We start from the raw sequence: 26,284 nt of genomic DNA, 5'->3' as shown, positions 1-26,284 counted from the left end.
CCTGGGGAGTTTCCCTCTTTATTTTCTAAACAGCTTGTGCCTATTAATGTGGAGTCTTTGGAGAAGCAGTATTTGAATGCAAATTTTAATATAACATCCTGCCGGACTGAAATCTAATATTAAAACCAGTTGATTCCTAAGTGGTTTAATACATACTACTACTGTTAGGACCAAATTTAAAAAATGTTTTGTAAGGAAAAAAAAATCCCAAAGCAGGGGAATAAATTATGTTAAATTATACTTATAGCCATTAACAAATCATGTTTTAGAACATTTAATGACAGAAAATATGACACATAAAATAAAAGACAAATGACCAAACAAAATGGATATCAATTAAAAAAAATTAAATAAAAAATTGGGTGTAGATACAGATATATGTAAGTAAGGCTGGAAGTCTTCTGGTTAACAACTATTATCTGCATGTAGGCAAGTGAATTTAAAAATTTTATTCTTTATAGTTCTCTATTTTTATAAAATGTCCACAATAATACTTGTATACGATATATAAAGTTTACTTTTTGTTATTTTAATTTTATATTTTGGGCTGGCTGGTTAGTCAGTTGGTTAGATAGAACACTGCCTTATAACACCAAGGTCATGGGTTCAGACCCCCCTACCAGCCAACCACCAAAAACAATCCTATTTGTTATCTTATTTTCTGAATATAAGCTCAGAAAAGCAAAATTGTGCTTAAAAAGTTATGTGCTTCTGGTTTGCCATAGATTACTATTACGATGTAAGCCAAGATTAACCCAATTTTGAAAGTAACATCTTAGGAAAATCTAATTCTGATTGTCAAATTTTGTGGGCGGGGGAGTAAACTTTCATGGTATAATGGAAACTAACCAAAAGCATGTCACAACTCCATTTTCAGGATACTAAGGAGAGTTTGGTGAGCAAAGAAAGCATTGTTTGAGGAGCTGGAAGAAAAGACCTATCCTATGATAGCCAGGATAAGGAAGAGTTTGTTCCCAGAATCAAGGCATGCAGTAGCCAGGAGGCCTCGGATCACAGGAGGGATGACCCGGGTTAGAGGTGAGCATGTGGTCACCTGGAGCTTAGGGACCACCTGCGTTACGAGATTCCTAGGAAGCAAAGAAAAGCCCCTCAGTTGGCTGCAGCCCTGATTTTCCATTCTATATGGTTTCAAACTGAAAGCAGCTTAAAGCAAAGGCACAGCTACGGGATGAAGAGCAGCTTCATAAAGAAATCATTTAATTTGCTGTGAGAAAAACAACTATCTCTGATATCAAACATGTTCTGGATTTAAGACAAAAAGGAGCCCAAGGTGGAGGGTGGAGCATTGTGGGGACTCAAAGGCCACGTAGAGGTTTACCGAGAGCCATTTTTTCAGTAGCAGGAAACAGGCAATTATCCCCAGCAGGCATCGTGCTAAGCTGAAAGCAAGTGAAGTCTTACTTGGAGGGGGGGGTCTCTGTGGAGGGTGAGGTGGCCGAGGCCTATTGGGAACCGACAGAGACCTGCTTGGAGAACGGTGGCGGAAATCCCCAACTGCTTCCAGCTCCTGCTTTAACTCCAACAGGTCAGCATCATCTGGAGGACATGGTGGGATGAGAGTGAGACGGTCTTTCCCAAATGCGTGAGTGTCAGACACAGTCTGTGCACAGGAGGCCGACTGTCACAGGTGAAACTGCTGCAGGACAGCTCAAGGCCCTGGTCAGAAATGGGCACCCCTTTCTGCTGGGGGTGCGGGGAGAGGGCACCCAGTGCCTGCTTGGGACATTCACTGAACAGTGGACAGAGCCTGTTTTCCAGACTTGAGAGACATATTGAAATATTCTAAACTGTTTCCTTCTGAAATGACCAACCAGACTTCCACATGGAGTAGAGGAGACAAGTGGGAAACCAGAATCCTAAAAGATCCACCCGGCCACCGGGAAGACAAGTTTTTACTTCTCACTCTAAAACATGACAACTGCTTCGGGAGCTGAGACTATTCTACCTTGTAGGCCAGCAGGACGGCCTGGCATCCAGTGGCAAGCTCTGGTACTGAGCGTCTGGCTCACTCATGAAACCAAAAGGCTGCCTGCCGCTCCGCATGTGTGCACCATCTCAGCTTGACCTGCACGTCCCTTCTAGGAAGGCCAAGAGGGGCACAGGACGTGGCTGCTCCTGCTTCCTCACAAGCATGTCTAGCACACAGGAACTCAGGACAACACAGCTCTTCTCCCCCAACCCCCACAGCCCTTTCCGTTGTGTTTTGGCTCAGACAACCCATCCTTCAAATCCAGCAGCCCTGCCCCATGTCTTTTGAGGCTGAAACTGGGAGAAGCAGGACTTCTTCTAGTGCGAATGGCTGAACATGCCACAGCATCGAGGAGATGCCCGCTTGGTGCCCGCCAGGTGGCACGGCCACCCACGTCCTCCCACATTGCTCTATTAACTTCTTCATTCAAAGGGGCATTTGTGCTCATACCTGTCCTGGCCTCCAGAGGCTGTCTGACTGGTGGCCACCCCTGGAGATAAGGGTCGCCTTCTCTCTGAAGAGCACATCCCTTCGGCCACTTCAGCTCCAGGGCAGGGACACAGAACTGCTTAGATGCTCTGACGGAGGCTGCAGCTTCTGTATCGGGCAGCCATCCCCAAACCTCCTGGGGGGCTTTGCCAAATGCCAGATTTCCAGGGTCCCACCCCACCCCTGCCAAATCCAAATCTTCACGGCAGGGTCCAGCAATTTGTAAGTTTCAAAGCTCCTGATGGCTCAATGTAGGCAAACCACATCAGTTTGGGAACCATTATATAGTTAAAGGGCCTGGGGGGGTCTTGCACCTCCCTCAGCAAGGTACCCTCCTCCCTGGGAAGCACCTGAATCCACTTTCAGCCCTGTTCTCTGTTCGCAGCCCCGGCTCAAGGGTCCTGACAAGTGGCTAAGCTCTGCCTGCTGGTTAGAGCTGTCCTCTAACTGGGGACACAGTGACTGGCAGCTAGAGGCATTCCTGCTGCACGTGGAACACAGTCAACGTGGTCTGATGCTGAAACATGAACCACCCTATTTGCCAGCCACAGAACACTAGTGAGTTTTAAAACGTATTCAATAATTATTACACCATTTAATCTGGGGTGTGTGGTTCAATCCCTTTACCTTTCAGCCCCTCTTTACTTATGGCTAAAGTGATAAAATGATGTGACTGTACAATGTGACTGTATAAGAACATAACATATGAATGTAACAATACACCAGCAATTCAGGACACATATTGAATGTGCCTCTTATGGAACTGAATCAGAAAAGATTTGGGGGGAAAAAAACCCATCACAAATACAAAACCAGCTCGAAATGATGTGACTGTACAATGTGACTGTATAAGAACATAACATATGAATGTAACAATACACCGGCAATTCAGGACACATATTGAATGTGCCTCTTATGGAACTGAATCAGAAAAGATTTTGGGGAAAAAAAACCCATCACAAATACAAAACCAGCTCGGAACTGTGGCCATATGAATATACAGAGGAAACAGGAGTTATCATGAGTGTGGTGTGTTAATGAGGCACAAGTTGTTGTAAAAAGTAAAACGACCAGAGGAAATCAGTGTGTGCTGCTGCCCTCCTCCCCGGCGCCCAGTTCCTGCGCTCACACGCCTGCCTGGTCCGGCCTCCCAGGACTGCGTGCTTGACTGTGGCATCTGCAATGCCCGACTGCCCAGAGGAACAGAGACGGTCTGTCCCGAGCGAACTCCGCACAGAGGCTATTGAGAAAAAGAAGGTCCGGCTACCTTTGTAGGTTGGATGCTGCTGCTTTTTGCTGAGTGCAGGTGACTTGTGGAGTGGTGCCCCCACTGCGGAGCTGGGGGTGTCAGAAAGGTCGTCTGCCCCCAGTTCACTGTCTGAGGCCACAGACTGACTGAGCTCATCCACCAAGTAGTCTTCGTCCTCTTCAAGAATGTCCCCTGGTAGAAGGGAACGAATCACTGTTAGGGTGAGATGGCAGTCCGTGTTGGGACACCGGCACACCCCCTAACAGCCCACGGCCCCTCGTGTCAGCAGAGACAGTGGCCTCTTCCTCCCTTCATGCCCACAGCCCCGGCTTCTGCAAAACCACTGTTTTCCATGTAAGTGTAGACACCTCTGGTCCCATTTACCATTCCACGCATCGTCCCCACATAGGAACGCTGCCCGTTCTCGTGCCACAGATGGGACCTGCTCGTCAAACATCCTCCGTACGCTCTGCACGGCGGGGTTCCCGAATCTCACGCCCGTTGCTGGGAGGGCTGCGTGCCTGCCCCGCTGTGCTGAGGGGGACTCACCTTCTGACTCGTAGTCCAAACTCGTGAAGTCGAAGTTTTCCTCCAGCAGGCAGGAATTGGCGGTGGGGGACACGGGGGCCATGCTGTCACGTTTTCTCATGATCTCCTCCCGCAGACCTTTCAGCCAGTCCTTTGTCTTTGGCCGAATCGTCACTGCTCTGCCCTTCACCTGTGAGGACAGAGTGGCCACCCGAGGATAAATACAAAAGTCACAAGGACTCCCTGTGATCACAAAGCACTTCTCTCTCCAAGCCACGCCCAGGAAAGATGCCAGTCTTTGCGTTTCACCAGGAAAGCCTGAGGGTCCAGACCCCAGGCAGGCTCAGCATAGCTCCCACACGTTTGGTCTAAATAAAAGTTGAACCATCATTGCCAGCTTTTCATCCCGGGAGAATTTAAAAGCAGGATATTATCAAAATGGAAACTACCTATGAGCTGCATATTCTAAAACACATACTCTAAGGAGAAAGATCGAAACACTCTCCCACCTGGAGGGTGAGCAAAGAGAGACCAAGGAACTCGGTGGGAACTACACTCTAAAACTTGCTTTTTCTCCCCAAATCCTGCAGGTAGCCAGGGCCAGATGTGAGACACCTCAGAACCAGAATGAGGAATTCCAGCTCCTTCTCTCCCGTGGTGCCTACACATACAGGTGCAGGCTGGGCACAGGCCAGGCCCAGAGGACAGGGGACAGCATGGCCATATAGTGACCAACCATGACTCACCTTCATACCATCCACGTCCAGGACGCTGAGAGCTGAGTGACTGTCTGCAAAAGTCACCAGCATCTGCCCTTGGTTGATCCTGGAATAAATGGGATATGCCAAGTCAAGGCCGAGAACGACTCTGCAGCTGTCACGGATCCTCGCCAACATGCCACAGGAGCCCACATCCGCAGGGGCGGTAGTTACCTGACCAGAACGATCGTCCCGTAGTTCCCCAAGGTCTGCATGAGCTCGGTACGCAGGTCCTCAGGAAACTCATTTTTCTCTTCCAGGGTTGGCGACTGAAGGTTTATGACAACAGTGGCATCCAGGGGGCCCTGGAAAGAGGACACTTCCTGGAAAACCCTCTCCCGAGCACCCACGTCGACTTCTTGTACTTCCACCTCCACGATCGCCAGCACGGGTCTGTGTCAGACACGAAAGGAAGACGGGTGACAGTTAAGCCAGGACGGATATCCACACCCACCCCCAGCCTCCGGTCCGCAGCTCAGCCCCTCAGAGCGCTGCTGCAGACGGTGAACGTCAACAATCCCACCCGTCTGCAGGCCAGCTGCCCTGCCCTCGGGTTTCAGTCTTTATCTTTCCCCAATCTTAGAATTATCTTGGCATTTTTTTCTAAGGATGGTTTGAGAAAAAAAAATATGCAGTGCTCTAAAGATGTAACATAACACTTAAGTCTTTATCTTTCCCCAATCTTAGAATTATCTTGGCATTTTTTTCTAAGGATGGTTTGAGAGAAAAAAATATGCAGTGCTCTAAAGATGTAACATAACACTTCGAAAATAACCAGCCGTCAGCAACGGTCTATTTACACAGCAGTCCCTAGTACTGGAAGTGGGGAAGTGGGCACCGAGCTCTGCGAGGGTTAAATGTTTCAGATGCTCTTTGGCAATCTGTGTTAAGAGTGTCAAAAATATTCATCTCTTTTGACTTAGTAATCTCACTTCTAGGAGTTTATTCAGACAAAGATTTATATACAAGGTTGATCATTTACAGCACTGCTGATGGGAGAGAAAAAAATATGGATTTAACTGTTCCATTATGGGGAGACAGTTATGATACATCCATATAATAAGATGCTGTGCAATCATTAAGAATGTCATGGAAATCTATTTGACATATGCAGGAAAACAGACAAGCAGGAAATAACGCAATCATTCCTGTAATTTTGATATAGGAAGGTTAATCTATTTACAAAATTTAAAAAATTTTTTATTATGCAGATTATGTAACTAGTTGAAGATTTACAATACAACGTTAAGTGGGAACAAAGCCTAATATAAAATATATATAATATGGTGGTGACCTTTAAACCTTGAGAATAGTAAAAAAATTAAGAGACATGATGGGGCGACAGTATCCACACCCATTTTTATGTTACTAATATTAGATTTTTCTTTTCATCTGTAAGCAAGAAGAAAGACGACTGAGCAAACTCTTACCCGGGGACATGCACTAAGTGAGTAATTTCTTTTTTTTCCTTTTTGTCTTTTTTCGTGTCCGGCAACGGATCACAACCCTCAGTGTCACGCCCGTACCAGACCGGGACCGGCAACGGGATCACAACCCTCGGTGTTGCGCCCACATCTCGCTCAGCCAGTGAGCGGGAACCGGTCTGTATGTGGGATCCGAACCCTCGGCGGGAGCGCCGCCGCACTCTCAAGCGGCACACTCTCCAGTGCGCCACCGGGCCGGCCCCTAAGTGAGTAATTTTAAAAAACTTCTTTAGCAGCAGCAACACTTTCGCAGAGGCCCCATGTGATGGACACATCGGGCGTGTCTGGGTGAAAGCAGGAGGCGGCAGGCGGGCAACTTTACTCACTCAACAACAAGAGGGAACAGACTTGATACACACAACGACCTGGATGACTCTCAGAGGACCCAACCACTTCTCACCACTATGACCCGCAACCACCCTGGTCCCACAGGAGCACAGTCTTGTCTGTTTTGTCCACTGTTTATTCCTGGTGCCAGCAACACGGCCTGGCATATAAGGCCCCTCAATAAATATCGATTAAATGCAGGTTTCTAAATACACTATCTAAACTAGCAAACCTTGAAGTCATACATCTGAAGATGTCCCGAGGCTCTTTTCTAGCTATGGGTTGACAACAATAGGTAAGCTTGAAACTGGGCTTTGGTTGCTTTGGGGCCTGAAGTAAAAAAAAATTCCTCACTCATAGGTTACCCAAAACAGTAATGAACATGACTGCCTCCAGCCCTCCCCAGTGTACTGACAGAGGGCCTGGGACACACACTTGGCTGCTGCGGGGTTTCTGCCCCCAGGGCCCCAGGAATTACAGGGAGTCTGCAGCCATGTGTACAGAAAGCGATGGGGAGGCTCAGAACACAGGGTTCACTCTGGCCCCCACCTCACAGTGCGCTGGGGCTGTGCAAATGCTCATGAACTTATCTGAAGGAAAACTCATCTTTTCTAGCCACAGATGTAGTTTCCTGACTTCGAAATCTCACCAGGCATCTCTCCCAAAATGTGTAATCATTGTTCACGTACTAGTTATAGGTGTCCTAATCTTATTATAAACTTCGCTTCCTAGCAGAGCATCAAAAATTACTCAGATCATACTTGACAACTAATTAATAAAAAACAATTTTTATTTTTACTGTGTCTTGCTCATGTTAAGTTTGAACAAAATGGGCTGGATAAAGTGCAGGAGGGAGTGAGAGTGTGGGGAGGGAGAGGCATCCTGATCCTTCGATCCTCTTTCCCCTCCCAGAACAAACTGGCAGAGGTGGGGTGTGGCAGGGGACAGCCCTGAAGCAGGGTGGAGAGCCGGAGCAGATCACCTGCAGGTCATGGTCTCAGAAAGAGGCCCACGGGGGAGGGCCCCAGAGCACAAATTCCAGAGCTTAAGGATTAAATCTGCAATGACTTGTGTGTCATTTTGGGTGGCCAAGTGTAGTGGACTGAATTATGTCCCCCAAAACTCACTGAGGCTTGAATTGTCTCCTAAGTTTTATGTATTAGAAACTTGGCCCCCACTGTGACTGTTAAGAGGGTGGGAAATCCTATTATGGTAACTGAGAGGTGGAGCCTTGAAGAGGTGATTGGATTGTAGGACCGTGCCCTAGTGATCTGATTAAAAATGGTGGTCAGGGGCGTGGTTCTGAGTCTGTCTCTCTCTCCCTCTCTGCTCTCTCAGCTTCCACCATCTTGCAATGTGAGACCCCTGGGTCACTGTCACCACCACCAGATGATTTTCAGACTTCCAGCCTCAGAAACTGTAAGCAATAACGTCATTTTTCTTTACAAATCACCCAGTTTCAGGTATCTTGTTATAAGCAACAAAAACAGACTGATACACCAAGAAAATTGTGATTTCTATAGCAGAGCACTGGGCTGAAGAGATGTGACATTTTTTCCCGATGGTGACGGTCACCCACCCCCCACCAGCTCTCAGCCGTGCACGTCGCCCCTCACCTGTTTTATCAGAAGCGTGCTTCTTCCTCCACCACAGCACCCTGTCCGTCCAGGCCGGCGTGCGGCACTTGTCACTTGTATCATAGGCGGCAGAGCCAACGTCATATTTGTAGGTGGGCCCAAAATTAATGGTTCCTTCGTGAAAGTCTTTAAAAATCTGTTGGGAGAAAAAGAAGTCACAAGACCACCTTACTTCTCCAAGATCCTGTATGTTATATGAAAAAATGAAACATACAAAAACACATTCCAGAGTGCTTGATTCTTAAAGAGTAACTTTATATTTGCAAGTGTCTATAACTAAACATGTGTCTCTTAATTAGCAAAACAGTTTGATCTACTCCTCCCGCTGCCAGACACACCACCTTGTATCTTCCCCTCCAGTGTCTGTGCTAGCCATGTCCTCGTGTGGCCCCCAGGGGACAGTGAAGGCACGAGGCAGGGACCAGGTGTGCTTGCTGCTGCTGTCCCAGGCCTGCTACAATGCCTGGCCCCCACCTAGCAAGGCCTTGATCAACGCATTAACTAAGCGAATGGGGTACAGGAAGGCACAGAGTGGAAGCGAGCCCTCCGCTGCGTGTCCAGCTCTGGACTGGCCGGGACAGATGTGCACATGGCCTCTCAGAGGGCCAGTGGGAGGGCGCGAGGAGACTGGCAGGAGGAAGAAAGGAACACCTGTGCTGGGGAGGTGTTCCAAAGGTAAATAGAATTCAGACGCACTTCCTTCCTCTCAGCCCATCCTGCCAGGAAGCGGACAGGCACTGACAGAAGCCACCAGTATCAGCTGGAGGACATAAACCCAGGTGACCTGGACGCTGGCTGGTGAGACCTTGAAAAACTGAAGACACATCCCAGTGTGGTCTTTCTTCTCTATGCCACGGCCTGCGGAGCCACTGGAAACCTGCCCACGGGTCGTGTAGGGGGAACACATGAGCTCTGTAGTCTGACAGTCCTGGACTGAATCATGGTTCTGTGTCCTGGCTCAATGACCTTGGATACATTATGTGACTTTGTCCCCAGTTTTCTTTGTCTATAAAACGAGTATAACACCTAATGTGTAGGGCAATCTTGAGGATTATGTGTACAAATTGGTATGTAAAATACATTAGTTACTGTTATGATTTGTGTTTTTGCCAACAAGAAATAGATTTATTGCCAAAATTAAGTATTTTAAGCAGAGTCCAAAGAGTCAGTCGGTGGCTTATTAAAACAGTCCCTAAAAAGTCTTGTACGAGGAGGTGGGCTGGTTTGGTGGACGTGGCCTTGTGTACATCAGCACTCAGCCTCACAGCGATGTGCTCGGATGCTGACACCAGGGCCACTCAGAGGCAGTTGAGACTCAGGCTGAATGCAGCCACCTACTCACTGGTGAGACAGAGGAACTGAGGTCTCAGCGTGTCTGACAGTAAAGTCACAAACGCCCCTCCGACCGTGGGGGCGCACGCTCTCGGCCTGGCAGAGACACCTGGTTGCTGTTAGCACCTACAGCCGGCTTACAGCCTCCAGATGTGCCTTCCTCAGAGATGGCCCTCCAGCCATAGAAGACACACAGATCCCAGATGTGGCCAGCCAGAGCCTGGTTAAGGAGAGACAGGACATGTGTGTGTGAACAGACGCTCCTGTTTCTGTAATGTCACATGCCCCATGTGTTTCCTACAATATCAGAAACACTGTTAAATTCCACTCATGGAACTCGGTTTGCTGGACACTCATGCAGACATGCAGTAGATGTCATTCCACACTGGAGCAGCTGCTAAAAAAATTATCCTAAAAGTGCAACTTACTTTTCCACTTGATTTCTGTAGCTGTAGCTGATCAAATTCCAGAAGTTTCTTCCAGTCTTGGCGTTTAACAAAATAGAAGACTTCTTCGTAAGTAAGATCAATGCGGTAGTTGAAATCGCCACACCAAAACACATAGTCGTGAGAAAAAACATCTCTTCCCTAAGTTGTAAAGAAAATCACCATCATCCTAGTGCATGTCACAGGGAAGGCAGGAGAGGAGCAAAGCATGCTCACCAGACGGGGGCAGGCAGAAGCATTTCTCTTAAAAAGTTACTTAAAAGTTTGCTACTAGAGCATCTCACTTTTCACTAATCCCATAAACCTATTGAAGAATTTTTACATGGCTTACTCTTTGGTTTTAAGTAGTAGTGTTTGTGCGTGGTGTGGGGCAAGCTGCAACTCTAACTAAGGAAGGAAGACGGGCAGCATTTACTCTGCCGATCGCGATCCCGATCCCGATCCCGATCCTGCGGGCAGACCGTGCTCTTGCTTTGTTACGCCTGCAGCCTAAAATGGGCTGCCCAAACATTCAGTGTTAGGGGAGTGAGGTTTCAGAAGGGCAACATAAGTGCTCAGAACGTGCGACTTCGTCAAGCTCCATGAGTTGTACACACTTTCACCGGGTGGCCCTCCATACGATCTCCACTTCTCCTCGTCCTCCCAGTCACCAGGAGCCCCTGGTCCCCAGCTCAGCCCTAGATGGCTCTGGGGATCCCCGCCCTCTATCTGTCTCTCTCTCCTGCCAGGGAATCAGGACTCTCAGGAATCCCAAGAACAACAGCAGCTGTGCTGCATCAAATCTACTGTCTTCCAGGCTGAGCTGTTCCAGGTGCACACTCCTCACAATGGCCCTGCAAAGCAGATCCTATCTGCTCTCTTTTATTACTTTATTATTATGATTTTTTGGCAATAAAATAATTTTTTATTAATTTTTCTTTTAGAGGGAGAAGTATGCTTTTTTTATAGCACATGTAAATAAGTCAGTGAGGTATACTATTTAGAGAGATTCCCCATATATTTTTCTTTTTTTGGAGGGTTAGATTACCATAACATCAACTGCATTACATCATAAGTATTGAAGGCAACTTAGGCTAAAACAAGGGTAAATTTTTATAGCTAAGAATATTCATAGCAGCAACTTTTAACACATGATTTTATTAAATCAAGTCATTGCACTTGGTCGTTTTATTGCTACAACTGTTGGCTCTCTTTTAGTTTAAAAAACAAAAAACAGAAACAAAGCAAATTCCTGAAGATTACACCCTTGGTGCATGATCAAGATGGGATTTGAACTTAGATTTGCCTGACTCCCAAATCTGCTCCTGTTCTCCTACACCGGGTGGCATTCCCACTGCCCCCACCCCACAACAGTAACCTGGACAGATTAAAATGATCACAACCAAATAAAACGAGTGACTGTCCAATGGAACTTTCTGCAGCAATGGAAACATTCTCTCTCTGCACTGTCCAGTGTGGGAGCCACTCAGCATTTTCAATGTGGCCAGTGCTAGTGAGGAATTTTTTGTTTTCTTTAGCTTAATTTAAATAGCTACTTGTGGTTAGTGACTACTGTATTGGACACCACCTGTGTAGTGTACTAATTTATAGGTACCCTCAATATTTCTGTTGAAAACAAAGGGCTATATCATAAACACCTTCATTATTTGGAATGTATCCCAAGTTCACTATTACAAAATAGCACTTTTTAAGTGAGAAGGGTTGGACTTTTTTTTTTTTTTGTCTTTTTTACTGTCCGGTAACGGGATCGCAACCCTCGGTGTTGCGCCCGCACCGCCCTCAGCCAGTGAGCGGGAACCGGTCTCCACATGGGATCCGAACCCTCGGCAGGAGCACCTCCGCGCTCCCAAGCCACGCACTCTCCAGTGTGCCACCGGGCTGGCCCTGGACTTATTTTTTTAACTACAAGTTAACTGAAAATTTCCCAACTCATTTATTTGTTTCTTCTTTAACTCAAGAAATAAAAACTACAACAAAGATTATGGCACTTATTAATGAGAACTAAGGAATTTTTGCCTTGGGTACTGTGCAGCCCAGTAGATTGGATGTCAGTTTTTTTTTTTTTGTTTTTTTTTGTTTTTGTCTTTTTCGTGACTGGTAAGGGGATCGCAACCCTTGGTGTGGCGTCGCCCACACCGCACTCAGCCAGTGAGCGCACCAGTGAGTCCTATATAGGATCCGAACCCGCGGCAGGAGCGTCGCTGCACTCCCAGCGCTGCACTCTCCCGAGTGCACCACGGGGCCGGCCCAGGATGTCAGTTTTAAGGACTTTGTTCTCCCAGGGAAGAGCTCTGTGACCCAAACGGCCACCTCTCAGACACTGAAGCATCTGCGGTCAGAACAGCTGGAGCGTATGCTCACTCCAGGGAACGGGTGGGGACCGTGAGCACCAGGCTGAAGGCACGGGGTGGGGGGCATCGTCCTTGCAAAGGAAGAACATTAAAATCTAAATGTGAAAAGGAAAGCCTCCGGCTGCAGAATGAAAAACCTCCAGACGGCCACCAGAGGGCAGCATGATGGGTGTTACTGGCAATCGAGGCCAGATGGGAGGACCCAGGCTTCTTAGTCCTGACGCGCTGACTATGGAAAAGGGTGTTCTTATGTGAGCCTCAATGTGAATCTCAAGAAAATGGAGACTTATACTGCTTCGATTTAAATGTTCTTCACCACCTGGACAAAGCATAAACGTGTTGGTTTTCTTTCTCCAATCTGTCACTTGAATTAGGGAATCGGAAAATGCCCATCAGAACACCTAGGGCGCACAGGGCGTTCAGGAAACGTGCAGACACAGGAGGGGGACGGAGCGCTGCAGGCTGGCCTCCCCGGGAGGACCTCTATCACACCAGCCCCGGTCATGGAATGACACCGCTGTCTCCCCCTCCCCAGTGCTGGGCCCTATGGCAGGGACCCTCCCTGTGGCTGTGTCCCCAGTGTCTGGCTCATCACAGCAGCTCAAAAAGCCACGCTGGGACTGAGCTGAGCAGGGAGGCTGCTGCGGCCGCTCACCGTTGGGAAGCAGAGCTTCTGGGTGATCTCCTTGTAGTCTTCGTTCCTTTCCTTCACCTGGGACTGCCCGGCCGTCAGGTGGCTGCAGACGAAGCAGAAGCTGGTGCTGTGGAGCTGAAAGCGGATGCCGACGGCGCCCTTGTTGCCCGCCTTTCCCCCCATGCCTGTCTTCACGGTGTCGATCGCCACGTCCCTGGAACACAAGGATGCGCACATTCTGTGGGCTTCTTAGTGGCCCGAAGGACAAGCATCAAGCTGTTTTGCTAGAGAAGAGCCGGCAGCAGTTGCTGTGAGAACTCCAAAGCCATCAGCTCAGAATTCAACCACATCTTCCGCAGCCCAGCAGCACGGCAACCAATGTGACCACCGCTGACACCAGGCAGGAGGCCACCTCCACTCGCTGGTGACAGCTGCCTTGTGGGCTATGGAGCATCGTCTCCATAGCCTGGCTCTCAGGTGCTTTGTACTCTCAACAAGCACCCCAGAAGCCAGAGACACAGCAGTCCCTGCTTCTGCCCATGTCCCATGTCAGCAGGGGCAGCAGGAACATGATTAATCCCCTCTCTTCCCCTCCCTTCCGTCCCTTCCCTCCCCTCTCTCTAGCTCTCATGCAAAGCGCAGGAGCTACCCTCCAGGCATCAAGATGTTTTAAGAACTAGGAACTAGGCTGGTAGGTGGCCTCGAACTGACTTTTATGCAATGCCAACTTACAATGCATACGATGAGCCTGTAACAACTGAGCTAACTGGGTAGTGCAGACCCCTGGCAGGTCGTCACCTTCACCGGTCTACTGGGGAGCAGGTGCACCAGCAGGCAATTTTGTAACATTTCCATGACTACGCCACAGACTGAGGCCTGCTAGTGCACCTGCTCCCGGTAGACAGGTGAAGAGGTAACTTGCCAGAGGGCTGCGCGCTACACAAGCGGGGAAAAGCAGGGGGAGGCCGAGGACGCAGGCGTGGAGACCTCAGGCCGGGTCTGGGGAAGGTGGAGCTCCTCAACATGGCTCCCTTCCCTTCTAACCTTTACCCCAACCCCGCCCTTACCCTACCCTTTGCTAACCTTTACCCACTAACTTGGGACACCGCCCGACTGCCTAGTAACACAATCCAAGGGACATGGATGTAAACTTTTTTTCTGAAAGTCACAGAAGAGGACTAGGAACACAGAGCAGTCTTGCTGTCCAGACACCGCCAAGGGGTACGCCTGCGGGTGTGTCAACATGCGGAGGAGCTCAACCAGGTGTAACCTCCTTGCTTAGGAGGAAGATCGGCCTAACGCCTGCGCAGCATCAGCAACTGGAAAGGCTGCAGGAAATTCTGGTGCCACGAACAAGGCCAGCCAGCAATGTGAGGCTGTCAGAAAGTGGGAAAAGGTGAGCTCCTCCACTATCTTAACACACACTCCTTTCCTAAAAGGAAACGCAGTTCCTAAGGTTTCCCCTTTCTGATACACACAAAGCTGTCACCTTGGAGAAACAATAATGGACTGACTGTGGTAGAGACCCACAGATTCTACTCAGAATTCTTTCACAAAGAAACAAAGAACCTGCATTCCCTGATGGGTTACTCAGCTCTTGGTCAGAGGTTTCCTGCCTGTAAAATTCCAGCAAGGAACCCCTTTCCTTGCACAGAACTGAGCTTGGGTGGTGACGATCATGGAACAGTTTCTAAGAGAGTTCAGCTTCCTGAGTTGGAAGTTTCCCATTGTGGCTTTTTAATTGCCAGACAATATTCTGTTCAGCTTAGCATTTCCTTGGGGTTCCTGCTACATTTATCTAGAATCATGGCAAGTCCTGATTCCTGTAGCAGGAGGGGAGGAGGGGAGGAAGTCACAGAACAAAACACAAAGAATAACAACCCCCTGTTCCCCAGATTCTTATAAACTAAATGTTCTTACCTGATGAACGGGACATGGTACGGACGCACAAAGATATAAAGACAGACGCCCACCAGCTGTGCCGAGGTCAAGAGAATGTACCTATGAGAGCGGGAGATGGCTTTCTGCAGCTGCTCACCCCACATCTTCCTGTTGGTGGTGCTGGGAAAGAAAAGGAAAGGAGGCTGCTGTTCACAGCTGGAAGAGCAGCTCCCACCTGCCAGCTCCTCCAGCCCTCGGTTTATTCTCTTTACAGAACTGCGTCCACATTGTCTGCACCCAGCATTAGTGTTGAGCCTCCATCCCTCCCGAGGACCATGTATGAGTATTTTTGGTTGTGTCTTACACATAACAGTAGCCCCATCTCATCCCCTGAAACCCAGCAAAGGACCTTTTTGTAAGAGCTCCAGAGTCTGTTTTATTTATTTTTTCAGAAAGTTCCTTGAAATAAAGCTGGGCCAGTTTATGGAGGAAGAATGTCCAGTTGACTTTATATCAAATGTTAATCCAGTGGTTCGATTCCTTCCTTCGTCCTGGTGTAGAGAGCAGTCCCCCTCCCTGCACCTGCGCTTTCTCACCTCTCCCCAGGAAACATGACTCAGCCACCCCGAGCCCTGCCCCGCCCTGCCCCTGCGGTGCCCCAGGCTCACACACACTGGCTCCCTGCAGTGGCGTGAATCAGACTCAACACATGGCCCAGCCAGCCGAGGCACCTCATAGAAAGGACAGCCATAGTCAGCCCTTCCTTCTGCTTCATTAGCAGGGAAAGAACAACGGGACAGTGACCACGTGTGAGTACAGGAAGGAGCCTGATCAGAAAAACCCACACAGCCAGGGTCATGGGCTACCTGGTTCACAAGCAGCTGGCTCCAGGAGAGCCTCAGAGGCCTGGCTCCAGGCCAGGCACCTGGCTCAGGAAGACCCCCCACCACCACCACCACACCAGGCCCTTACCTGGCATTAACAATATTTCCTGCACTCAGTTCCACCATCTCTTCAAACCCCACGGCAAATATGTCAGCCGGGCTGCTGTCATCTGGGGAACGAGGCAGGAGATGAGAGATCAGAACTGCCAAGTCCTGCATCACCGAATCATGGAGTTCCCCATCTCCCTCTCTGAGCCACACTGTCACTGCCCAAGTCCCCCCAACTCAACCCTCGGGTGAAGAGCCACGCAGAGCCACCCTCCCTCTCACTCCCACTGTGGCCCACACCATCCGCGGCCCTTTCCAGCTACGTCCTGGGGCACGTTATGAACCTCTCTGAACCTCTGTTTCTTTCTCTGCAAAAGGAGCAGCAACCACACTCACCAGGTGGCTGCGAAGCATAAATTAGACAGCATGGGTAAAATACCTGGCCCTACCTGGTGTGTCGCAAGACCACACAACTGTCACTCCCCTGTCCTTCCAGATGACCAATCTCCCCAGCCAGACCCTAAGTGACTCGGGGGCCACACCATCGCATGCTTTAGCTTGTGCCTCCCACGTACTCTTCACAGTGCGGAGCACAGCACTACCCAGTTAGTGACTGACTGACGTGGTCCTGTCCAAGGGACCATCATCTGGTCATCAGAAAAGAGAAAATCCAGCCTAACTTAAGGTGGACACCACTGCTACTTGGCAACTGCTCAATGGAATCTGCTACAGAAATGCCTGGTTTAAAGCTCTTCCTCCACTCCCTGGTTCCCTTTGAATGCAATCCCTACAGTCATCCACTTAATCTCTCTAGTCACGTCCTCTGACACTCAGGGGCCTGAGCCATCAGGCCCAGACGTGGTTCTAGCTGCAGCAGAAAGTGACACATCCCTCCCCAGGCTCCAGCTGGAAGGAGCCAGCTTCCATCGGCAAAAGGCCAGGCAGGGGGCTGCTTCCTTCTCTGTTGGCCAAATAGGCAACCTGGAGCTTCTGCCTTCACCAGCTTAAAGCTTCTGTGTTTTTTTTTTTTTAATTATTTTTTTAAGAAAACAGTACCTGTCCCTCTGTTTGACTGGACTGGCAATAGTAACTACAACTCCTGCCTTCTCCTGAGCCTGGTGGGTTTCCAGTGGGAGTGCTGGTGAGCCCATGAATGTCTATCCCAATAAACACCCCCTGCAGAATAACCCCCAGCTCCCGCACACCCGCAGGCACACAGAGAGGAGTCACTTTAGGCTGAGGGGACTCTGCAGCCAGGGCTGCACGACGTGTTCTCAGCACTGTCAGGGCCTGCTCTGGGGGCATTCAGAGTGGTTTCAGGATGCACCACCAACACCAGCACAGGCCACCAAGGACACAGAGAGCCCCAGTGACCCTGAACCATGGACCTGCACCTGCCCTGAGGCAGAAAGGGGGATGCAGACAGTGTCTGTGGCAAAAGGGGACGGGGCTATGGCACCGCCAGGCACCTGTGGAGAATGTGCTCACAAACACAGTCCACCGTGTGTCCAAGGGCCACAAGTCACGCATCAACAGGCAAAGAACCCAACCACAGGCTTCGACCCAAGTCCCCGGGGACACGCTGCTGGACAGCATCATTTCTTCATCAGATGCTGAGCTCTGAGGCCATGATATGAGGGTACTTCAAAAAGTTCATCAAAAAACAGAATTAAAAGATAATTATGAATCTTTCCATGAATTTTTTGAAGTATCCCATATAAGACAAAAGGTGAGGTGCCAGACGGGATTATTTTATTCTCAAAAAGAACACCAATTATTTTGAGACTACTTAGAGCGGATGAACAGAGTTGGTTTGGGGAGAGCCAGGGGTGAGACGCTCTTGGTGGGCAGTGACTTTAAGCACGTGGTGGCTCCAGCCCAGCTCCTTGCAGGGACACAGCCCAAGAAGACACGTCTGCCTCCTGACGACAAAAAGGATCTGATCAAAACCTACTACTACAAGATTGCCGTATGCAGAAAGCGAGAGTCACCATCTGATGACTCTTCCAAACACTTGGAAGAGAAAAGGAGTCAGATGGTTAATTTGTTAGGCAGTTTCTGGAATGTCAGACCACGGTGCTTTGTAAACATTCACAGCACTGAAAACGACAAACACCAAACTCCCCCAGGCGGTGGCTGTTACTGAGGCCAAGCCTGGTACGTCAGGTGAAATGAAATCTGTATTTTGTCGCCACCAAAGCGACCGCTCTCACCCTGGGGCTCCGCAGCTCCCGAGAGCCTGGGCGAGTCGAGCAGCCAGTCTGTGAGCTCCGCCGTCCCGAGGAGGTGGCTCCGGAACTGCTTTCCTCCGTTCACGTTCCAGGTCCCCATGGCCACGCGGATCCGTCTGAACTTCATGAATTCGGCCTGACGCTCAGTCATAGCTTTCAGGATCCTGGGAGTCACTGTGAGGAGGCACAGAAAGGCACATGTCCCTGCAGCCCCAAACCTCAGGCATCTACCAAAAACACGGGAGGGGCTGGCTATCAGAGAAAGACGATTCTCGAGCAATAGAGGTGGACCAAAGTGCTCCTCAGGAAGATGATAAAGGGCTAAAAACCACAATAAGCACTACACTTCCGGTGGCAGTTCTGCAATAAAGGCACAAAAACACAGGACCGGAAAGCCACCCCTCCACACTCGTGCCCTCAACTAGAGCCACAGAGGCCTGTGATGTCAGGTCACAGGGAACCTCACGACGGGGGAAACCTCGCCCATGCGTTCACTCCACAGGCCCATCGAAGAGCAACGTGCAGAAATTTAAACTGCAAGGGACACTGCAACTGAGCATATTTAAAATATACACACACACACACGTGCGCGTAGAAATTTAAACTGCAAGGGACACTGCAACTGAGCATATTTAAAATATACACACACACACACATGTGCACGCGCACACACACACACAATTTTAACTGTCTCACCAACCAAAACACCCAGTTTGCACTTTCCACCTTCCACCCTGCATGCCTGAACACAAAGGTGTTCTTTGTTTCACTTCAGACTTAAGGCTTTAAAAAATCATTACATGGAACCAGCCTCACCCTCTAGAAAACCAACATATGTTGAATTTTTGAAACTATACTCTAAATCATACCCGCCTGGCTACTGAGTAAGACCCCCTATTGTACCAGGAGCTTCATTGGGCAATCACCAAGCTGGCTTTCTTCCCAGGTAGAAACTACAGAAAACCTAGGCCATGAGAAGCCCCATTCCCCCAGTGACGGAGGAACGAGTGAAGAAACGACCATGGAACCATTTTAAACATGGGCTAGTTCATTTTTAAAAAACACGAAAAGTTTCTGAAACAAAAACTTATACACTCTTATAAGGAAAAGTGCTGGGTCTTCCCTCCTTTTCCTTTAGACCTGTAATGTCGACAGCTCCCGGGAACAGGATGCCATTGAAATTCTCCCAAAGAAACCTCCAGCTGTTGACGGAATCACGATAGTCTTGCTGCTGAGACCAGGCGGTGCTGTCACCCCCGGGAGCTGACAGTGGCCTCCTCCTTCTCTCTTTCTGCAGAGCTCTCAAGAGCCACAACAGAAACAGGAGGCCAACCTCATGGGAAGCTCCCCAGGCCAAATGACACCTGTCAAGGGGACCAAGAGCCCAGGCAGCCGAGAACGAGTTTCTGGAGTTAACATCAGAAGACATGACACTTCTAGAATTTACACTGACTCTTGCAGAGCCGTCTCGATGTCTCCACTCCTCTCGGCATGGAAAAACATTCCAAGCCAAGATAAGAGAAGAGCAAGTTCCCACTCTAGGCCAGAAAGCACAGGCTCCCAGAAACACAGTGACAACTGCAAGCTGCTTAGGTCAACTGGTCAGACCATGAGGCTGCAGGCCAGAAGCCCAGAGCACAGATGCCACCTTGTATTACACGGGGTAGGGGGAGTGGGGCCGGTTGGCATCACCCACCACCTACGTGTCCACTGGAGGGCAGTAAACACCCCAGCAAGTAGCGCGGGAGCCCCATTACCCAGGAGGGCCGTGTTGTCCAGGAGCATCCTTCCTTTGTCTGTCGACTCCTCGTTGCAGACGTCCCCAACCAGCAGCAGCTTGATGGCCTCCTGCTTTACCCCGTCGAAGAAGCTGGACTGGATGGTACGAGATACAGACCGGGCCCCGTCCTTCAGCTTCCCCACCTGCAGCGAGCCCAGACCACAGGCCGTGAGGGGGATCCGCGTGGCCCCCGCCCCTCCCCGCCCGGCCTGGCCCTACCTTGGCCTTCCCTTCCAGGGCCCTGCTGCCCGTGAACACCTTGCTCAGGCTGTGCCCATTCAGAGACCACATGGCTTTGAAGGCCTCCACAAAGCGGTCAACGATGGGTTTTGAGTTCAGCCCCAGGCTCTCGAGCTGCAGATGAAGGACCTGGGGGAGAAGTAAAGGACAATTGTCATGGGCTTCTCCCATGGAGGACCCTTACAGTTGCCTAGGGGCAACGTCACCAGGCGCCAGGCTAGTAAGTTCCTTATTCAGCAGACTGTGGGCCACTCTGTGCACGTCCAGAGGACCAGTTCTCCCAGCAGAGAAAGTGGCTCTTCCCCAGCCATCCTCTGACCCCTTCCGCCTGACCTCCACCACCAGCGCTGGACAGCAGGCAGCGCTGACCCTGCGCCCCTCCTCCCAGCAGTGAGTCACGAGAGGTGAGCAGCCAGCCGGGGCCATGTGACACACACAGGTCTGCCTCACAGGCTTCAATCCAGCTCACGTCACCCAGCCTCACACTGCCTTTGCCTGATGGTGTAGTTGTGATAATCATCACACAGGACTGTTTCTCAAGGGGCGTATGCACCCTTTGGGCCATTGTGTCTGGGATACATGCCAAAAAGTGTGCTTGTGACAGAGGAAAAGGCACACGGTGCCATGGGCACACCAGCCACCAAGGGAACCTCTCTCCAGATGCCCTGGTGCATCCCTGCCCCACCTCCCCCACCCTCAGCTTGCTGCTCAAGGTGCTTGGCCACCCTGCCGGCTGGAGGCACAGGGCCTGACGCAGATGGCACAGAGGCCACAGCAGGGACAGACCTCGAGCGCAATGAAGCACTGCACGGTGTTGGTGCGGTCCAGGCAGTCGAGACAGTTCATTCGCAAAGTGCCTTTCTGAAAACTTAGGACAAGAAGAAATGTAAACAGTTACAAGTTGTCTTCGAGACAGCAGTGGCTATAGCACAGTAGCCTGTGTCTGACTGTCGACTCCGAAGGAAACTTGTTCCAACAAAGAACCCCTCACCTTCTCCCTAGTAGCTCCCCAGGACCTCCTGTATTCACCCTGATGGGTCCCCAGAACTGCTGGCAGGCAAACCCCAGAACACACTCTCAGCAGCCTGCACACCCAGGTCATTACAAGTACAGCAGGTCATTGTTATTTACAGCAATTAAGTTCTATAAAGTTGCATGAACACTGAATTAGCAGATAGTGAATTGCTCCTAGGGGAAATATGGGTTAGGTTCCTGCGAGCCTCTGGTCATGACATTTTTATCAATTGATCAATACATAACCCTGTCTTTGTGCGTTTCTGTTTAAAGGCATCTTATTGAATATATACTGTTGCTTCATGAACACTGAACTCCTGGCCAATAGCACCATAACTCAGGCCTGGATGAAGCTTATCTAACACATGTGTCTTCTCCCTAAGACACGCTACTGCCTTCTTGTGCTTAGAAATGCTACACAGTGCTTTAGCACTATGCTTGGGGGGCCATTATAAACCGTGGAATCACCAACAAAAAGCACAATAATATGAAAAACATGGCACCAAATAGCAAAAAGGACACTTGTTTATGGTATGAGAGCTGAAAGAAGGCAGAGCATCACCTTGTGTGACCTCAGCTGAGAATATGTGCACTGGGGCACTCAAATGTTCTCCTGCTCTATGCATGTCTGTGAATGACTGCAAAAGAGCTGTGGGTATTACTTTTCGGGTTATGAGTACGCTTTAGCAAGGAGGCACATTCACAGGTATGGAATCTGCAAATAATGGGGACCAACTGTGTGTGATTTGAGGAAGCTGGACTTCCTTTTCCTCCTTGGCTCTGAGCAGAGTGGCCCTGTCCCCAGGCTTTCTGGGCAATTTGGGACCCACTATGATTAGTAATTTTATCCACTCACTCTCATAAGTCCTTGTCACAGGGCGGATGATAAGTTACACAGTCATCCGAGCCGCACATTTTAATGTAGTCCCCCTATCAGTACATTTCTTTTGCTAGAAAACCATGCTTTACCTTCTACTCAAAAAATGCAAAAGCACGTTTCTGACTGCAGGAAGGGAGCTGAAGGCTGGAACCCAGGACTCCTGCATCGCCAAGCTCATGACCCAGGAAACTACCAGTGTGGCTAAGGAGCGGGGGAGGAAACCCTCTGTAATAAGGCACTCTCAGTCTCCCGCCCAGCAGGAAGACGAAGCACCCAGACAAGACTCACCGTGGACTTACATGCTCGCCCTTCGTGAACACGTCAAAGTCATCCCAGTGCAACTTTAACTGAGGCCTCAGAAGGTTCTCCAATTTCTCTAGCTTCCCACCTTTGGCAAACTGATGGAAGTCAAAATTTATCATAGGCGTGTCGCTGGCGTGGCAGGAAGCCCAGAGCAACTTCTGAAAAGGGAAAGGGGAGGGTGGTGAGGGGACCAGGGGAGGGAAGACGGTGACTGCAAACTTCCTCTCTAAGCTCGCGCTGTGTGGCTAACCACAGCTGCTCGCTACAGCATGTGGGCTAGCTCCAAAGCTTACGGTGCACTGGCAATTGGCTGTCCTGATCCTGAACAGGAAGCACAGGACAAAGGCCCCAGGGGGACAAAACCACAAGAAGTGTCTTGCCTGCAAAAGAGTAGAAAGTCCCCTGTGGGCAAAGAAAGCCAGAGCAGGTGTGGCTCTCTGGGGACATCACACTCCTGCAGGGCTCTCGGAGGGGAGGGACTGCTCTGCTCTTCAGGTGGCCCAAGTGCCACAGGCCCTTAGGGAAAGGGCATCACAGCTGTGGAGCTCATAATCCAGCTCACCGTTGCCCTGGTGACCAGGCCCATCCTGACAAGCACAGCCTCTGCCGGGTGTGCTCTGAAGCAGCTGAGTCTCCAGGCTGATGTCCTCCGGGCGGGGCACACAGCCTGGTGAGACTTCAGGATGCGGGAGACGGGTGGTCAGGGGCAGTGGTACAGCCCAGGAACCAGAGTGACAGTGGGGACAGATGGAGAAGCAGAGCAGGGGGCTGCTGATGGCACCGGGATGCTGCTGGCGGAGACTGCCCTTCCAAACATGAGGCTTCCCAGCCCAGCAACACCTCAGCTTTCTCACCAGACAGTCTTGTGCTAAGGATAAACTGGCCGCCACCCATCCCCACGCCACATGGCTTCAGGTCAGATCAGTGCAGGATCTGCCTGACAGAGGTTCTTAGACTTTGAAGGACTGGAGGGACTTCAGGTCATTCGGCCTGGCATGACTCAAAATGACCATCCACAACACTGTAAATCAATGCTCAGCTGCCATTGTCAAGAAAGTCTTGCTGTGAAAAAGAAGTTGGCTGAGCTGAAGAGCAAGACCAGTGGCTGGGTGCTGTATGCTCCGGAGCACGTGCCTTGTCCCGCTGTGAACTGGTAACCACGGCCCTGGGCTGGCCGCGGGTGCATAAACCTCAGTCTGGGCAAAGCTGTTGCAGCTGAGGGACATGCTTGCCAGGGCCATCAGCCAGGTCTCAGTTCGAGTGCTGCCTCCTCCTCTACCTGCCCAAGGAACCTGCCCTCTCCACCTGGGCCAAGGGACAGCTGCCACCTGCTGACCCTCTACTCACAAGAGTGGACCTCGCTTTAGTGCCAGGGGACACTTCCACCAGCTGATGGTGTGAGGACTGCTTTTTTTTTTTTTTGGCTTGGTTTTTCCCCTCTTCTTCCTTAAAATAAGCAGCCAGCACTGCTGCCAAGATGGGTGGGAGGGGAGATACTTCTGGAGCTTGTTGCTAATAGCAACAAACCAAACAGGAAAAGTAGGTCTGGCCAAATAAAATTGGCACCCAGAAAGTCTCCACTCCAAGAATGTGGCTTTTCTAAGCAGAAGGAAATGAGCACCCCAGCTGGACTCAGCATCTGACAGCCAGAGGTCAGGGGTCAGGGTGGCTGCTGCCTGTGCTCCCGGCCAGCGTGAAGCCTGATTTCTAGGTCTCTCCAAAAACCTTCAACTGGAAGGGTTTTCTCCACTAAGCAGAGGACATTCTAAGCAGAAGGAAATGAGCACCCCAGCTGGACTCAGCATCTGACAGCCAGAGGTCAGGGTTCAGGGTGGCTGCTGCCTGTGCTCCCGGCCAGCGTGAAGCCTGATTTCTAGGTCTCTCCAAAAACCTTCAACTGGGAGGGTTTTCTCCACTAAGCAGAGGACGGGGAGACTGGGAGAGGAACAAAGACAGTGTGGCCCCTTCTGGATTGTCTCACGCAGGAGGCTGCATGCACATGGGAGCAGGTGGACAGGATGCAGCCATGTGCTCCGGCTGCTTCCTGGCCGATCCAGACCCCTCTTCACACTCCCCTGAACAGGAGCCCATGGGAGCCCACCAGGAGCTGCTGGCACAGCAGCAGCTGTCAGGGGCAGCCCAAATAAGGACGGAAGATTTGAAGGCACCTGGTCAGCAGGAGGAAGCCAGGTTAGACCCTGCTTTGACCCAAGCAGGGCTTTGCAGAGCAACTGAGGCACACGTGCCTTGCAGTGTAGGCGGGAACTCACCCAGGACGAGCCAGGCCAGAGCTGAGCCAGAGCCAGGGAGGAAAGGGGAGGTGTGGGCTCCCCAGCAAGTCAATGTCAATGTGTGTGAGGGGAGGGGGTGGGCGCCACCTTTTCCCTTTCTGGGAATTAAAAAGGAACTGGATTAAAAAGGAACTCTTTGATGAGCATGGTGAAGACCTGGCTCTCCTAAGCCCTCAGTGCCCTGATGGGGAGTAGGGGCAAAACGCAGCTGCAGACAGAGACGCTTTGTTTGAATTTGAGCAAATTCTCCCAACCATCAGCTTGTAACAATTAAACTGAGTGCATCAGGAGCCCAAATCACGTAGTGCTTCCATGCTCACTGGCCGGAGCACTGGGGATGGAAGCATCCAGAAACATAAGGAGGGCTGGGTTGCATTAAGGTCCCGCCATCTGAGCAGGACCCCGCCTCCTCCCCCTCCCCCCAATCCAGGTGTGGAGAGGCCAGCAGGGGACAGCATTACCTTGAAGGCTCTGTTCAGCACCTCTTCTCCACCTCTGCTTCCAAGCAAGTTCACGACCACCTGCTTCCCGTACTGCTCCTTCAGAAGCACCATGTGCCTGCAATGGCAGTAGGGCGGGCAGTGACCCACAGCACCTGGACCCAGACTGACCTCCCTATCCCACCCCTCAAGGGAAGAGGGCACAGAAAGGACCACAATTTCTCAGCACCAGAGATCCAGGATGAGCCATTCCCCGTGACCCAAAGTGTGGAAAAATGAGACCGATATAGAGAAAACCAGTGTCTCCGAGCCACCATCACTGCTCACGCAAAATCCCACTGTTGGGAGCGAATATATCAACATGAGACTTCTACACGACCTTGATATCAGACGACGGACATGCTGGACTTTCTATAAGGGCCACTATGATATCTAGAACAGGTGACCTGACCTTTCATGCATAGAGTCCTGTAAATGCGATGTGCACGTCTCTGAGATTAACCTTAGCTCACTTGGTACCCATCCTTCTCAACTGATAGGACAGCCCTCAACCTCAGCCACCAATTTCCCAGTGAAGTACCGCAATTCATTCTGTTGAAACACCACGAGAAGGCACGACAAAGCCTGCAGGCATTAGGAAAACATTCCTACACCAGAACCTACTTTTAAATACGTTTGTTGAGACCGGTCCGCTCACTGGTTGAGCGCGGTGCGGGCGCGACACGGAGGGTTGCGATCCCATTACCGGTCACGAAAAAAGACAAAAAGGAAAAATAAATAAATAAATACGTTTGCTGAAATATTAGGGAGAAACTCCAATATTTATCCTCTATCACCAGCTTTTTAAAAGTAACCTTACAATTTCAATGTTAGAAATATTTAATGGAGTGCTTAAAAAACATAGGAAAAAGATAGAATGCAAAAAGCACTTGCAAAAGTGTAATTTAATAGTGTGATCTTTATGCCTCAATATAGAAAAAAGACTGGGGGGGGCTGGCCCGGTGGCGCATTGGATAGTGCGCCACTTGGGAAGCGCGGCGGCGCTCCCGCCCGAGGGTTTGGATCCC

General features: G+C 50.3%; 1 protein-coding gene across 1 annotated transcript in view; it reads right to left on the bottom strand.

Annotated features, from left to right (window-relative positions):
- Positions 1-25,588, bottom strand: part of SYNJ2 (synaptojanin 2) — a 31,700-nt gene extending 6,112 nt beyond the window's left edge. The window contains exons 1-16 of the mRNA XM_008587024.1: positions 25,239-25,588; positions 22,472-22,644; positions 21,076-21,157; positions 20,269-20,418; positions 20,027-20,192; positions 18,252-18,443; positions 16,079-16,160; positions 15,146-15,286; positions 13,247-13,439; positions 10,223-10,381; positions 8,305-8,598; positions 5,189-5,412; positions 5,003-5,081; positions 4,278-4,446; positions 3,747-3,920; positions 1,423-1,557 (exon numbers count right to left, since the gene is read on the bottom strand). Coding sequence (XP_008585246.1) covers positions 1,423-1,557; positions 3,747-3,920; positions 4,278-4,446; positions 5,003-5,081; positions 5,189-5,412; positions 8,305-8,598; positions 10,223-10,381; positions 13,247-13,439; positions 15,146-15,286; positions 16,079-16,160; positions 18,252-18,443; positions 20,027-20,192; positions 20,269-20,418; positions 21,076-21,157; positions 22,472-22,644; positions 25,239-25,331 — 2,506 coding nt within the window. The 5' untranslated portion in view covers positions 25,332-25,588. The remainder of the gene's footprint in view (positions 1-1,422; positions 1,558-3,746; positions 3,921-4,277; positions 4,447-5,002; positions 5,082-5,188; positions 5,413-8,304; positions 8,599-10,222; positions 10,382-13,246; positions 13,440-15,145; positions 15,287-16,078; positions 16,161-18,251; positions 18,444-20,026; positions 20,193-20,268; positions 20,419-21,075; positions 21,158-22,471; positions 22,645-25,238) is intronic.
- Positions 25,589-26,284: the final 696 nt, after the last annotated feature.

Source organism: Galeopterus variegatus, unplaced genomic scaffold (genome assembly GCF_000696425.1).
Source record: "Galeopterus variegatus unplaced genomic scaffold, G_variegatus-3.0.2 Scaffold4218, whole genome shotgun sequence".
Taxonomy (NCBI): domain Eukaryota; kingdom Metazoa; phylum Chordata; class Mammalia; order Dermoptera; family Cynocephalidae; genus Galeopterus; species Galeopterus variegatus.
This window is presented reverse-complemented; position numbering and strand designations above follow the sequence as displayed.